At 41.9% G+C, this 13613-nt stretch overlaps 1 protein-coding gene across 1 annotated transcript in view; it reads left to right on the top strand.

Annotated features, from left to right (window-relative positions):
• The window catches only part of LOC137015341 (deleted in malignant brain tumors 1 protein-like), a 45475-nt gene extending 39120 nt beyond the window's left edge, over positions 1-6355 (top strand). Inside the window, exons 5-8 of the mRNA XM_067380240.1 lie at positions 1161-1361; positions 1788-1847; positions 3015-3087; positions 4904-6355. Of these exons, the coding sequence (XP_067236341.1) occupies positions 1161-1361; positions 1788-1847; positions 3015-3087; positions 4904-4988 (419 nt within the window). The 3' untranslated portion in view covers positions 4989-6355. The remainder of the gene's footprint in view (positions 1-1160; positions 1362-1787; positions 1848-3014; positions 3088-4903) is intronic.
• The last annotated feature ends 7258 nt before the right edge of the window (positions 6356-13613 follow it).

The following is a 13613-nucleotide window of genomic DNA, read 5'->3' as shown; positions in this document are numbered from 1 at the left end:
AAATACTAAGAAACAAACAAACAATCAGACAAACCTGATGACCTGTACTTTAAATTGTTTTTTGAATGTGGGCACAGTGAAGAGACTGAAGTCATCTGCCACAGTGAGTCAAACACATTTATACAACTGATGTATAGCTGTGATGATGTACAGAATATTTTCTCATTAGTAATGCAGTGCAGTGTTTCGGGCAACATGATCTTCATGAATACATATAGCTTTATTTATAACTTTGCAAGTTGTGAGTTTTGTTCCAATGTGCAAAGGCACAGCCTCAGTTCATGCTTGCCATCAAACAAAGTCAAACAAACACTGGCCAACTATCTATCTCCTGATACAGCATTGTCTCTAATAGCCATGTAGAGCTACTTTAGCCTGAGTGAGGAAAGCTTATGAAGTGGAAGGTCAGGTTGATGCGTGTCTGCATATGATGTCCATCTTGGAGGCATACCAGGTTGACCTCCTACGAAACCGAGGTGAGGGCGCGGGGGCAGACCTGGTGTGATACCAGAACTGCACTGGGCCATCGTGTCGGGGTGGCACTCTCATCTGAAGCCTGACGAATCACAAGCCTGATTAGTTATTTTTGTTATTTTAATTTATCTTTGTTATAAAAAAAAAATAAGAACTACAAACAATATGACAAATACAATAAGACAGAATAAGAAGAAACAATACAGAAACCAAATGATCAAATGTAAATCTAAAACACTGCATAGTCTTCACATGAACTAAATATACAATGATTCATAATAAAGCTACAAAAGTTATTTGGATCTCTTTATCTATAGTTGTTTGACAGACAGCAGCGGGTTTACTGTATTAGGCTGGTGTCCCTTTAAGACCTAATTTTGACATAACAGTGTGTGTATTTGACCGTTCAAGTGCAATAAAGCATGAAAGAGAACTGAAGGGATCACAAGCTGTCAGAGAGGCGGCTTGTGTATGCGCTTTAGTGTGTGTGTGTGTGTGTGTGTGTGTGTGTGTCAGACAGCAGACAACGCGAGACCTCAAGGAGTAACTATTTTTAATGTCAAGCAAGTCACGTAAGAAACAGTTGTGTGCTCAGTCTATTCACTGTTATATGCGTTGACCTAAAACTTTGACTTTTCACAATGTTTTGTAATAACCTGTTAAAATTATTCATATATCACATGCAGTGTCTACTCCAGATCTCTGGACACAAACCAGTGCTACAGTGAGCCCAGTGGAGCACAATGAGACCGATTACGATCAGACAGACGATACAAACTATACCGAGCATACAGAGGAGTCCACAACCTCACAACCAACTACACACACCACAGAGCTGGCAATGAGCGAGAGAACGTCCAGTCATGAAACACCAGCCAATAAAACAGGTGACATTTCATTATAGGAATATTAGCCAAATCTCAGTTCATCTCTAATGTTTGACAAAAGGTTAATAAGTAATATAATGTTTTATCCTGCCATATCTGGGTTGTATCTACACTTAAAAATAAAGGTTCTTTGTTGACATTGATGGTTCCATGAAGAACCTTTAACATCCATGAAACCTCTACAGGTTCTTTATAGTGGAAAAAAAAGGTTCTTTAGATTATTAAAATGTTCTTCACACTAAGAAAAGGTGGTTCTTAAGAACTGACCACTGGAAGGTTCTTTGGAGAACCTAAAATGATTCTTCTATGGCATCACTATGAGAACCTCTTTTGAAACCTTTATTTTTAAGAATTGTTACAGGATATGACTTCTGACATCTCATTTGAACTGTTGATGTCTTTGTGCTTCTGTCTTTGTTACTCCAGTTTCAGGAGATGTCAACCCAATCAACCAATCTTCGGGATCAGATACGGACATGCCATTAAGTAAGAAAGCCTCTTCATATTTAAAACAGTCATGCAGTAATGGAATAGACTATGCACTTTCTGTGGTTAAACAGTTTAGAAATTAAAAACTGTTATACTGTGAAACTTTAAAACAAATACACCTAAAGAATCCTGCAGTCACTTTACTATTTTCCCTGTAAAGGGTTAGTTCACCCAAAAATGAAAATTCTGTCATTAATTTCTCACCCTCGTATCGTTTCACACCCGTAAGACCTTTGTTCATCTTCAGAACACAAATTAAGATATTTTTGATGAAATCCAATGGCTCAGTGAGGCCTCCATTGCCAGCAAGACAATTAACTCTTTCAGTGCCCAGAAAGCTACTAAAGACATATTTAAAAGAGTTCATGTGACTTCAGTGGTTCAACCTTAATGTTATAAAGCGTCGAGAATACTTTTTGTGCGCCAAAAAACCAAATAGCGCACAAAAAGTATTGCTTCATAGCATTAAGGTTGAACCACTGTAGTCACATGAACTGTTTTAAATATGTCTTTAGTAGCTTTCTGGGCTTCGAAAGAGTTAATTGTCTTGCTGGCAATGGAGACCTCACTGAGCCATCGGATTTCATCAAAAATATCTTTATTTGTGTTCTGAAGATGAATGAAGGTCTTACGGGTGTGAAACGACATGAGGGTGAGTAATTAATGACAGAATTTTCATTTTCAGGTGTACTAACCCTTTAATTAAATTGCACAAAATAGTGATTAGTGATATAAATGCAAATGATATTGTATTGATTAAATGAAATAGTTTTTTGTCAGGTTTTGTGCATATGATGGTGTGTTCTTTATGACAGTTTTTCCCCCTAAAATGAGATCCTCTTTCTAAAAAAAAACTATTAAAACAAAAACAAGAAATATCACAATATAGCGCCATTCTTACAGTATCGGAATATATCACAATATTTCGTATCGTAACCTCTGTATCGTGATACGTATCTTATCACCAGATCTTGGCAATACACAGCCCTACTTTATACTCACATATTTGAGGATCCTCAAAAGGGATAAGCATGGAAATATATATTTTGTAGGCTGTCGTCTCATTGCTCAAATGTTATTTGCACTCTGACTTTCACAACTGTGCTGAAATGATTTTATCAGTTTGTTTGAAATAACATGTTATGTGTTATAATCCTTTTACAGACTGGCTGGTCATTTTACTGACAATGTTGGCAGTTCTCATTGTGTTTATCTGTGTTATTGTAGCAAGAAAAAGGTATGTCTTTTGTAATGCAGATATTACAAATTAATATATATTAAAATATTATAGATATGTTAAAATACTATATGTCTGTCACAATACCAACACCTGTGATTTTTGTAATATATGTGTTTCATGTGCAAGTATGAATCTTGAACATTTGAGCGGTCATAAAAATGTAGAAAAATGTTTTGGCATCTTTGTCTTTAAGTCATAGTGACACCATACTCATATACAACACCATTAACACTAACATACAGATGCACCATTAACACTATAATAATCTCATTGTTGTCATCTTGATGAAAATATACACCTTCCCTTTGGAGGGAAGGGCGGTGGGCTCCTGAACGTGATGAACTGTGCTATATGCTAAATAGCACTCTGATGTTTGTATTAGTGTCAGTTTTGATATTTCTCAGACCTGGGACAGTTTTTCTAGCCCTTAGAAAATAAATGGTACATTTGTGGTCTTATGGTACATTGCATGTCCACAAGAATGAAGGATGTCCCATGGGTAGGGTTGGGAATCGTAAGAAATTTTCCAGTTCCACTTCCGATTCCGGTTCTTCCTAATGATTCATGTTTCGATTCGGTTTCCATTCAAATTATTAAGCAACCAATAAAAACAGTAAGGGAAAACGTTCACAATACACAATACTCAAACGTTTTGTTTATTATACTATGCATTAAAAAAATGCTAACACTTACAATAAAGTTCATTAATTAACAGTTAACTAAATGAACATGAACTAATGATGAGCTACATTTCTACAGCATTTATTACTCTAATGTTAATTTCAACATTTACTAATGCATTATTAAAATTAAAATTGTAATTTTAGACATTAGTTTATGCACTGTGAACTTACATGAACAAACTATGAACAGTTGAATTTTTTATTAACTAATGTTAACAAAGATGGACAAATAGAGTAACAAATGTATTGCTCATGGTTAGTTCATGTTAGTTTATACATTAATTTGAACAAATTAACCTTAAAGTGTTAAGACAAATTCAACACAAATAAGATGCTTGAACACACATGTAAGATCCAGAAAGGTGAAACTGAATATTTTCATAAATACTTCACTTGTTTCTGAAAGAAAGATTCAGTGATAGATACAGTGTTAACAGTAATTTGTTGCCACCTAGTGGCATAACAATGCAGTCATTATTTGAAGCACTCTGTTACTTTCAAAAGGTGTTTTATTCTGTTTTGATCGGTAACATAGACATCAGCATTTAGATTCTGAATGATAAACTTTGGTATACTTCAGTGATAATTGGAATATTTGTAGCATTGAATAATATTGATGTTAATATTGATACTGTGTGTTTGAAAAGATTGTTTGTGAAGCTGTATATATCTAAACATTACAACTCTCTCTAAATCAGCGGCAGCACGAATGCAGATTTGAATTTTGCGATTTTATTTTTGTCAAAGGTTTAATGTAGGCAAGTCATTTAGGAATTAGATCATGTGGGTGAAATCGAAAATGCAATCTTTAAAAGATTAATTGTGCAGCTTTGTGCACCCCTCTCTGCATTGATATCTGACATATGAGTAGTTTGGGTGCTTTTCAGTGCATTCCTTGCTATAATATTCATGAGGTGGACCTCCCCATTAAATGATACGCTCCTCGCACTTCGCCCACCCATCATACCAGAACCGTTTTCACAACCGAAACTTAGAAATTTTGCACGGGCCTGATTCTTTTCAAAAAACACTACCGGTTCTGGATAAGAATCGGTTCTCAGTTACCCACCCATGGGTCATTAACAGTGTTATTGGGTTTTACTGAATGTGCAAATTTTATTTACCCTCAGATGGTGTGGCAAGAAACAAAGCAGCAGTGCACCAGCATCAATCACTCGGGAGCAGGAGATGGTCACACTCGTCAACAATGAATAGATCATGAGCAGCAACTCAGAGCTTGTCAACATAATCTGGATGAGCCAACAGAGAAAACATTGTAAAACTTGACCAGAGAAAGTGATACAAAAAAAAAGAGAAACTTTGAGACTAAGGGCCAGATTTACTAAACGGTGAAAAATTAGCATGAGAGCGCAATTCCACAAACATGCAGATGGGAGTGGCAAGTTTTGCGCATGATCTACTGCTGATCTAATGCAAATTAAAGAACACAGATGCAGTCAAATCATTTACATAATGACCAACGCAATCTACCAACAGTGCAAAGTAGCCTTTGGGTCACAAATAAGCAGAGCAGATGCACTCATCGGGTGCGGGTCGACACAGGCGCAACTTGTTACATGTAATATACGGATAACGTCTTCCTCGTTCAAAATAAATTAATACGAGTGGAAAATATTTTCTCCCTTTTACCACATGCTCTCTGTTCTCTGCGGTGTCTCCTCCTAGCAGCAACTGCTGCAGCCATGTCACAATATGGGTTAAGATATGCTTTTTTGTGTGTTAAATAATGGCACAAATACCAGTAAATTGATAAGGGCAAACATTAGTAAATCATGTTGCATGATTCATTTAAATACTCTCCGCCCATAAAGTTTGCGTCTGAAAGGAAAACTCCTACAAATGCATATGCAATATAATCAGCCCCAAAAACAACTCAGCAAATGCCTTTTCAATGCTGATTTTACACTGCGTGTCATTAGTAAATCCCAACGGTAGTTTTTTAACGCTAAAAGAGGGTTTGCACTGGCACAGTCTGTTAGTATATCTGGCCCTAACACCGTGTCCTAACTACCCGTGACGGTGTCACGCAATGATTCTATTTCAGAAACGGTTTCTATTTTTCTGCAAAGTTGTGGCTAGAACAACAACACAAAGTATGGTGATGATAATCTCAGGTACAGCTGATGTGCTTTATGTTAATAGCATCTAATGTGAGTTTGAATATCAATTTGTGTGTTTTTTGTAAACTAAAAGCAACAATGGGCAATTCATCTCAGATTTTCAAAATAAATAAAACTTAATAATAAATAACTTATTGTGAACAGATAAGTGTATTCTATGACAAAGATTGTTTCAGTAACTCAGCATGTATTTTTAATAATGTTAAAAAGGTGTAATATTCATGAATTTGGTTATGTACTTTGCCGGGAGCTTGCCGAGCTCATTGTCCTTGGTGTGGACACGGTGTAAGAGTTGAAATAAATCAAAACAAGCTGAAGGATGTAAGGATCAAATCTGAAATCAGTGCTTGTCAGATGATAGACGCAACTAAGATTGTTCAATAAACTCAAAAAAAGTTGTTTCCAACACTTGATCTCCTGCTTTCTGATCTTCCCTGCCTCTTCTGCAAACCCAAGATAAGACAGAGTTAACATGACAATATGTTGACTCTGAATGTCAGATATTGGCAAAATCTGATATTTTCTAACAGAGAGAGAGAGAAGTCTTATAAAGTCCTTCAGGTGTGACGATTGTCTGAAGCCAAAAACACTACCATAAGTCTATATGGCAATCAAGATGGGCTCCCATAGCCTATCTGTCTTGAGATAGGCTTGTCTGTCATGATCATCTTGCAGAGACAGACCCCTCTCAACCAAACACCCCAGGAAAAGAACTGGGGTCTCGTCCCAGAAAGCAAGGTATGAAGCAAAGTCCACTGGGCCAAGGCTCATTTAAAATGGACTGTGGCAAAGTGGAAAACTGTTCTGTGGTCAGACGAATCAAAATTTGAAGTTCTTTTTGGAAAACTGGGACGCCATGTCATCCGGACTAAAGAGGACAAGGACAATCCAAGTTGTTATCAGCGCTCAGTTCAGAAACCTGCATCTCTGATCAGTGTTGTAGTCGAGTCACCAACTGTCGAGTCCGAGTCGAGTCTCGAGTCCCAGTGTTCGAGTCCGACTCCAAGTCCGAGTCACCAAAGAAGAGTCCGAGTCGAGTCCAAGTCGAGTCACCATTACCAGAGTTCGAGTCCAAGTCCGAGTCACCAAAGAAGAGTCCGAGTCGAGTCCAAGTCGAGTCACCATTACCAGAGTTCGAGTCCAAGTCGAGTCTCGAGTCCCGTATTCGAGTCTGAGTCGAGTCTCGAGCTCCCAGTGCCTACATGTCTCCACTCTGGGACCTTCAAAGAACTGATCAAATGTATTAAAGAGGTTCTACATTAAACAAAAATGACAGAAACGTGCATTTTACAGGGCACTGTATTTTAAAAATACTTAAAACGTAAAAATCAATACGATATGCCGAGAGAGAGGAAGTGTGAGTGAGTGAGTGAGTGAGTGTGTGTGTGTGTGTGTGTGTGTGTGTGTGTGTGAGTGAGAGAGAGAGAGAGAGAGAGAGAGAGAGTGAGGGAGTGGGTGACCGAGTGATTTAGTGTGAGTGCGTTTGTATGTGTTCAAGTGAATGTGTGTGTGTGACGGCACGCGACTGGTCAGAAAGCAACATGTAACGTTAGTCTGACATGTTTCTTGTCCACGACACCACAGGATTTTAGGAGTCAAAATTGCGTCATCCATCTGACACAGTGACTATCGCAACAGACAAAAAAAAAAAAAAATGTAATCTGATCTGACACAGTGACTAGTAAATTATCAACAGACAAAAAAAATTGTGTAATCTGAACCAGACATTAAACATTGTCGACGTCTGATGCCAAATTGTCAAACATCGCCCAACCCTAGCTTCTTCTGTTTATTATCATATATGCATTAGTTAATAGTTTTTTTAAAAGCTAACGTCAGCCAATGGAAAGCATTTTACTTACTTTTCTGGGTACATCCGTGACAGGTGTCTGTTAAAGTTTGAAGTTGTCCCAGTCTTTTCCTCAATTGTGCGATTACACACACAACATTTAGCGCTGCTCTTTCCAGCATTAGATGCTAAATTCGTGTAGGCGAATTTCACGATCCGGGGCACATCTTTCTGCATTTTCCAAATTTGAACATTTAGCCCGCGAATCATGCACGAGCGTAAAGTGAGTGACGTCAGTGAGTGTGTTGTCAAGAGAGTGAGCGGTAGCAGTGTCTGTGAGGGGAAAACATAGATCCCGGCCGGTCTTGGGCATGAAAACTTATATAATATTATATATAAACTTATATAATTTTTTATAACATATTTAGTCAAAAACAACGTTGTGAATGCTCAAGTCCGAGTCCAAGTACGAGTCATCAGTCCGCGAGTCCAAGTCGAGTCACGAGTCCAGAGAATGGAGTCTCGAGTCGGACTCGAGTCCAAAGAATAGTGACTCGAGTCGGACTCGAGTCCGAGTCCAGGACTCGAGTACTCCATCACTGTCTCTGATAGTATGGGGTTGCATGAGTGCGTGTGGCATGGGCAGCTTACACATCTGGAAAGGCACCATCAATGCTGAAAGGTATATCCAAGTTCTAGAACAACATATGCTCCCATCCAGATGTCGTCTCTTTCAGGGAAGATCTTGCATTTTCCAACATGACAATGCCAGACCACATACTGCATCAATTACAAAATCATGGCTGTGCAGAAGGAGGATCCGGGTACTGAAATGGCCAGCCTGCAGTCCAGATCTTTCACCCATAGAAAACATTTGGTTCGTCATAAAGAGGAAGATGCAACAAAGAAGACCTAAGACAGTTGAGCAACTAGAAGCCTGTATTAGACAAGAATGGGACAACATTCCTATTCCTAAACTTGAGCAACTTGTCTCCTCAGTCCCCAGACGTTTGCAGACTGTTATAAAAAGAAGAGGGGATGCCGCACAGTGGTAAACATGGCCCTTGTCCCTTTTTTGAGATGTGTTGATGCCATGAAATTTAAAATCAACTTTGGACACATTACTTTGTTTTTTAAAGAATTCTCTTATGCTCATCAAACCTTCATTTAATTGATCAAAAATTCAGATTTTTTTTTTTTTACAATTTAAAATAATGGTTTTCTATTTTAATATACTTTAAAATATAATTTATTTGATGCAAAGCTGAATTTTCAACTCATTGTGAACAATATTTCTGTCTTCAGTGTCACATGATCCTTCAGAAATCATTCTAATACACTGATTTATTATCAATGCTTGAAACAGTTGTGCTACTTAATATTTTTTTGTTTGTTTGTTTGTTTGTTTAAATAGAAATCTTTTGTAAATCTTTTGTTACCTTGATGAAGTCTCCTAAGCTCCCTCTTAACCTGGTCCTCTTTGATGGTCAGTATGGCCTGTAAGCTGTCCACGGTGGAAAATGTCTGTGAGGGTGACTTTTGAAGGTGAAAAGTGTTGTTGGTTGTGGTGTAACTGTGGGGAGATTGGAGATGGCATTGGAAAGCAGCAGAGGGTATATCAAAAGTATATTAAAATATAAAACCATCATTTAAAATGGTTGTAATATTTCACAATATTACTGTTTTTCCCTGTATTTTGATCAAATAAATGCAGGCTTGATGAGCTTAAGAGACTTAAAATATAAATAAATATATAAATAAAAACAGACACAGAACTCACATTACAAAGTAGAATAACTGCCTGTGGCATTGTTGCAACCCTGAAAACACTCTCAGTTTCCTGTAAGTAAGAGTATCACTAGACCCCTGGGTATATTATCAACTAGATGGTCAATGGCATTCACCAAGTTCAAATTTACCTCAACATTAGAAGGCTGTTTTGGTACAAGAAGAGATTGTCACATCACTCAATGACTTTGCATCAGAAACATTAGCTTCTCCCTAAAAGTAGCTTCTTCCTCATCCGGATCTACAGTTTCAGGGATATGCACACCCCAAGTCCCCAATACCCCTGGAATGCCTACTTCAAGAGGTACAGTGCCTGTGTCAATCTCACCACTAGTTTCAATCAACACAAACAAACTCATCCCTGTTGTATCACCTTGTTGTCCGCATATTTTGGTACGTCGGAAAGCTTTTGCGGTGTTCAGCACCTCCATAATGGTCCTTCACATCTACAGGAACACCACTAAGTATGACACAGTTAGCAGGACGAACCTGGGCCTGATGACTCCACTCAGCTACTAGAGAGATCAATGACACATGATTCTCACAAACACTGGAACAGGTCAAACAAATAAAAACAAAAAACAAAACAAAAAACACAGGGCTGCGTTTCCCAAAAGCATCGTAAGCCTAAGTTGATCGTAAAAACGATTGTACGAGTGATCTTAATATTAAGGTCTGTTTCCCAAAAGCATCGTAACTTAAGTAGCACTTGAAAATGATTGTAGATCTACGAGTGCTCTGGAGCAATCGTAAAGCCCTAAGTGCATCATAAGAAGACAGAGTTATGAGGTCACCTACAGGACAACTGGCAGATTACTTTATTCAAGTGCAATGTGTATAACAGCTAAGGTTTTGACTGTATTCCTCTTAAATACTCTTTGTTCCCATTCAGTCGGTCACGTTTGATGTACGTCGGACAGACCGACGAATAGGAATCTCGCTAGAGAGGCAATGCCAATGCATATTGGCATGCAATTCTTTATTTTCAGTTTTTTGTTTTGTTTGCCATTATTGAGCAAATAGCTGTTTTGACAGCGTCAAAAGGCTGTTCTCACGGCCGGTACGGTGCGCTTTGAGCGCTGAAAAGCCGTTTTTACGGCTGGTAAGAGTGAGTGCCTTCAAAGAGAGAGAGCACACGACAGGCTGCAGACAATCCCTGTCTGTGTTGCGGCGGCCATTCCCCTGCGTGCTTCAGCACTTTAAAAGACTAAAGTCCCTAAAAGAGCTTACACAAGTAGAGCTTGCATCTTTTTAAAGATGACGTTCTGTTTGTGTGCTTCTGGATGCGGTCGTTTCCTGTCCTCACTGGCGGCCACAATCATTGTTTCACATATCTGGGCACATGCTGAAACGATGCTCGTGGGTGTTTTCGTATGAGAACAAAATCAGGTCGACACGCTGGTCGTGACTCTTCTTTACTCGGGAAGCTTGAGTCCCCTCTGTTGTTGGCCAGCTGCCGCTTGTGTGTAAAAGCACATCCGCGGGTCTGCCCGACACTCTGGGAGACCGTGGAGATCAGCGAGAGCAAAACTCTCGCTCCTCTGCGTGTTGTGTGCCGTCGAGCTGTCGGGCTGCAGTACGGGTTGTCACGGCAACCCAGTGCTCGCTCGGCGCTCTAGATGCGCGATTCCCTTGCCTAATCTCCATTGTAGCGCCCTCTCTGGTGCATCAGAAGAGGTCTACTTTGCTGATATGGCTGGGGTGACATGGGGTTGAGGGGTTCCTTCGGGGAACCAACCCCCTAGGGCCCCTCCCTTTCTAGCGCATTGCAAGCTGTGCAGTTTCTGGATTGGATTGCTGGTCCTTCTCATAGGGGAACCTAGCATTTCATTCAGAGCTCCAGCTGAGGGTCAGATGTCGATTGCAGCATTGGAGAGAGTGTTGTTATGCTCTGGAAATGAGGGTGATGCTGCCCACTGTAATGGTGTGTACTTATGCTGACTCAGATTCAGAGTTTGCAGCCATGCTTTCCCGGGGGTTCCGGATGTGCATGGAAAACTTTGCAGTATGGAGCTATTTTGGTGCCATATTATGGAATGCCAAGAGTGCCAAAATCTTGGATGGGGTGGCTGTACACAGACCACACCCACCCTGCATGTGAGGCCAAGGCACTCTTTATGCATGAAGGTAGTTCCGTTCCGGGTGCCAATCACTCAGGAGTGCCTCCAAGCCTTCAGTCCGTGGTCGGACCCTTTGTTTCTCCGGGCAGGAGTGCCCCTAGAACAAGTGTCCCGGCATGTTGTGGTATTCACAGATGCTTCTGGCACCGGCTGGGGTGCCAAGTACAACGGGCATGCAGTGTCAGGGGTTTGGATGGGACCCCATCTGCATTGGCACATCAACTGCCTCGAGTTGCTAGCAGTACGCTTTGCTCTGAGCCGCCTCAAAGGGCCGCTACGGGGCAAGCATGTTCTGGTCCGTACGGACAACGCTGCAACCGTTGCGTACTTCAACTGTCAAGATGGTCTACGCTCCCCGTCGTCTCAACTCGCCCGCCATCTCCTCCACTGGAGTCAGAAGCATCTGAGGTTGCTTCGTGCCATTCATGTCCCTGGTGTGCTCAACGGTGTGGCCGACAAGCTATCACGAGCTGAGCTGCCACGAGAGTGGCAACTCCACCCCCAGGTGGTCCAGCTGATCTGGGGAGAGTTCGGAGAGGCTCAGGTAGACCTGTTTGCCTCACCAGAAACCTCCCACTGCCAGTTGTTTTACACTCGGGACAGATGCACTGGCACTCAGCTGGCCCCGGGGCCTTCGCAAATATGCGTTTCCCCCAGTGAGCCTACTTGCACAGACCCTGTGCAAAGTCAGGGAGGATGAGGAGCAGGTTTTGTTAGTTGCGCCCTATTGGCCCAACGGGACCTGGTTCCCAGAACTCTCACTCCTTGCGACAGCCCCTCCCTGGCCCATTCCTCTGAGGAAGGACCTTCTTTCTCAGAGACGGGGCACTCTTTGGCACCCGCGTCCAGACCTCTGGAAACTCCATGTCTGGTCCCTGGACGGGACGTGGAGGTTCTAGGTGACTAACCCCCCGAGGTACTTAACACCATCACTTTGGCACGTGCACCGTCTACGAGCTGGCTTACGCCACGAAGTGGAACCTGTTCTTCGAGTGGTGCTCTTCTCGCTGAGAAGACCCCCGAAGATGCTCGATCGGAGTTGTCCTTTCCTTCTTGCAGCAAGGGATGGAGCGTAGACTGTCCCCCTCCACCCTCAAAGTCCATACTGCTGCTATCTCCGACTACCACGACCACATAGATGGCAAATCTGTTGGTCAGCACAACCTGGTCGTCAGGTTCCTTAGGGGGGCGAGGTTAAATCCCCCTCCATACCCTCTTGGGACCTTGCTCTGGTGCTAAGGGCACTCCAGATTGCTCCCTTTGAGCCCTTGCAATCAGCAGACCTAAAGATTATGTCTATGAAGACTTTGCTGCTGGTTGCATTTGCCTCCATCAAGAGGGTAGGGGACCTGCAGTCATTTTTGGTCGACAAATCGTGCCTAGAGTTCGGGCCGGGTGACAGCCACGTGGTACTGAGACCCTGGCCTGGCTATGTGCCCAAGGTTCCTACCACTCCCTTCAGGGACCAGGTAGTGAGCCTGCAAGCGCTGCCCTCGGTGGAAGCAGACCCAGACATGGCTTTGCTCTGTCCAGTTTGCGCTCTGCGACTGTACATAGACAGAACTCAAAGCTTCAAGACCTCAGACCAGCTCTTGTCTGTTACGGAGGCCAGCAGAAGGGAAAGGCTGTCTCCAAGCTGAGGATGGCCCACTGGATAGTGGATGCCATCGCCCTGGTTTACCAAGCTCAGGGCCTGCCCTGCCCACTCAGGTGGCATGCTCACTCCACGAGAGGTGTCGCATCCTCCTGGGCGCTGGCTCGTGGCGCCTCGCTGACAGACATTTGTAGAGTTGCAGGCTGGGCGACACTTAAAACAGTTGCTAGATACTATAGCCTTCATGTCGAGCTGGTCTCCTCCCGTGTTCTCACCTCAGGTCAGAGGCACGGAGAGGCCCCGGCTTAGTGTCGGCTTGCTGCGCTACATGTACTTTTTTCTCCAGAGAGTCCCTATGGGCAGACCCTGTTGAGTCCTCCGATCTCCCTTCGGCAGCCGACGTGGCGG

The sequence above is a fragment of the Chanodichthys erythropterus genome, chromosome 24, assembly GCF_024489055.1.
Source record: "Chanodichthys erythropterus isolate Z2021 chromosome 24, ASM2448905v1, whole genome shotgun sequence".
Classification (NCBI taxonomy): Eukaryota; Metazoa; Chordata; class Actinopteri; order Cypriniformes; family Xenocyprididae; genus Chanodichthys; species Chanodichthys erythropterus.
The sequence above is the reverse complement of the archived record's forward strand: the minus strand, read 5'-3'. Positions and strand labels throughout refer to the sequence as shown.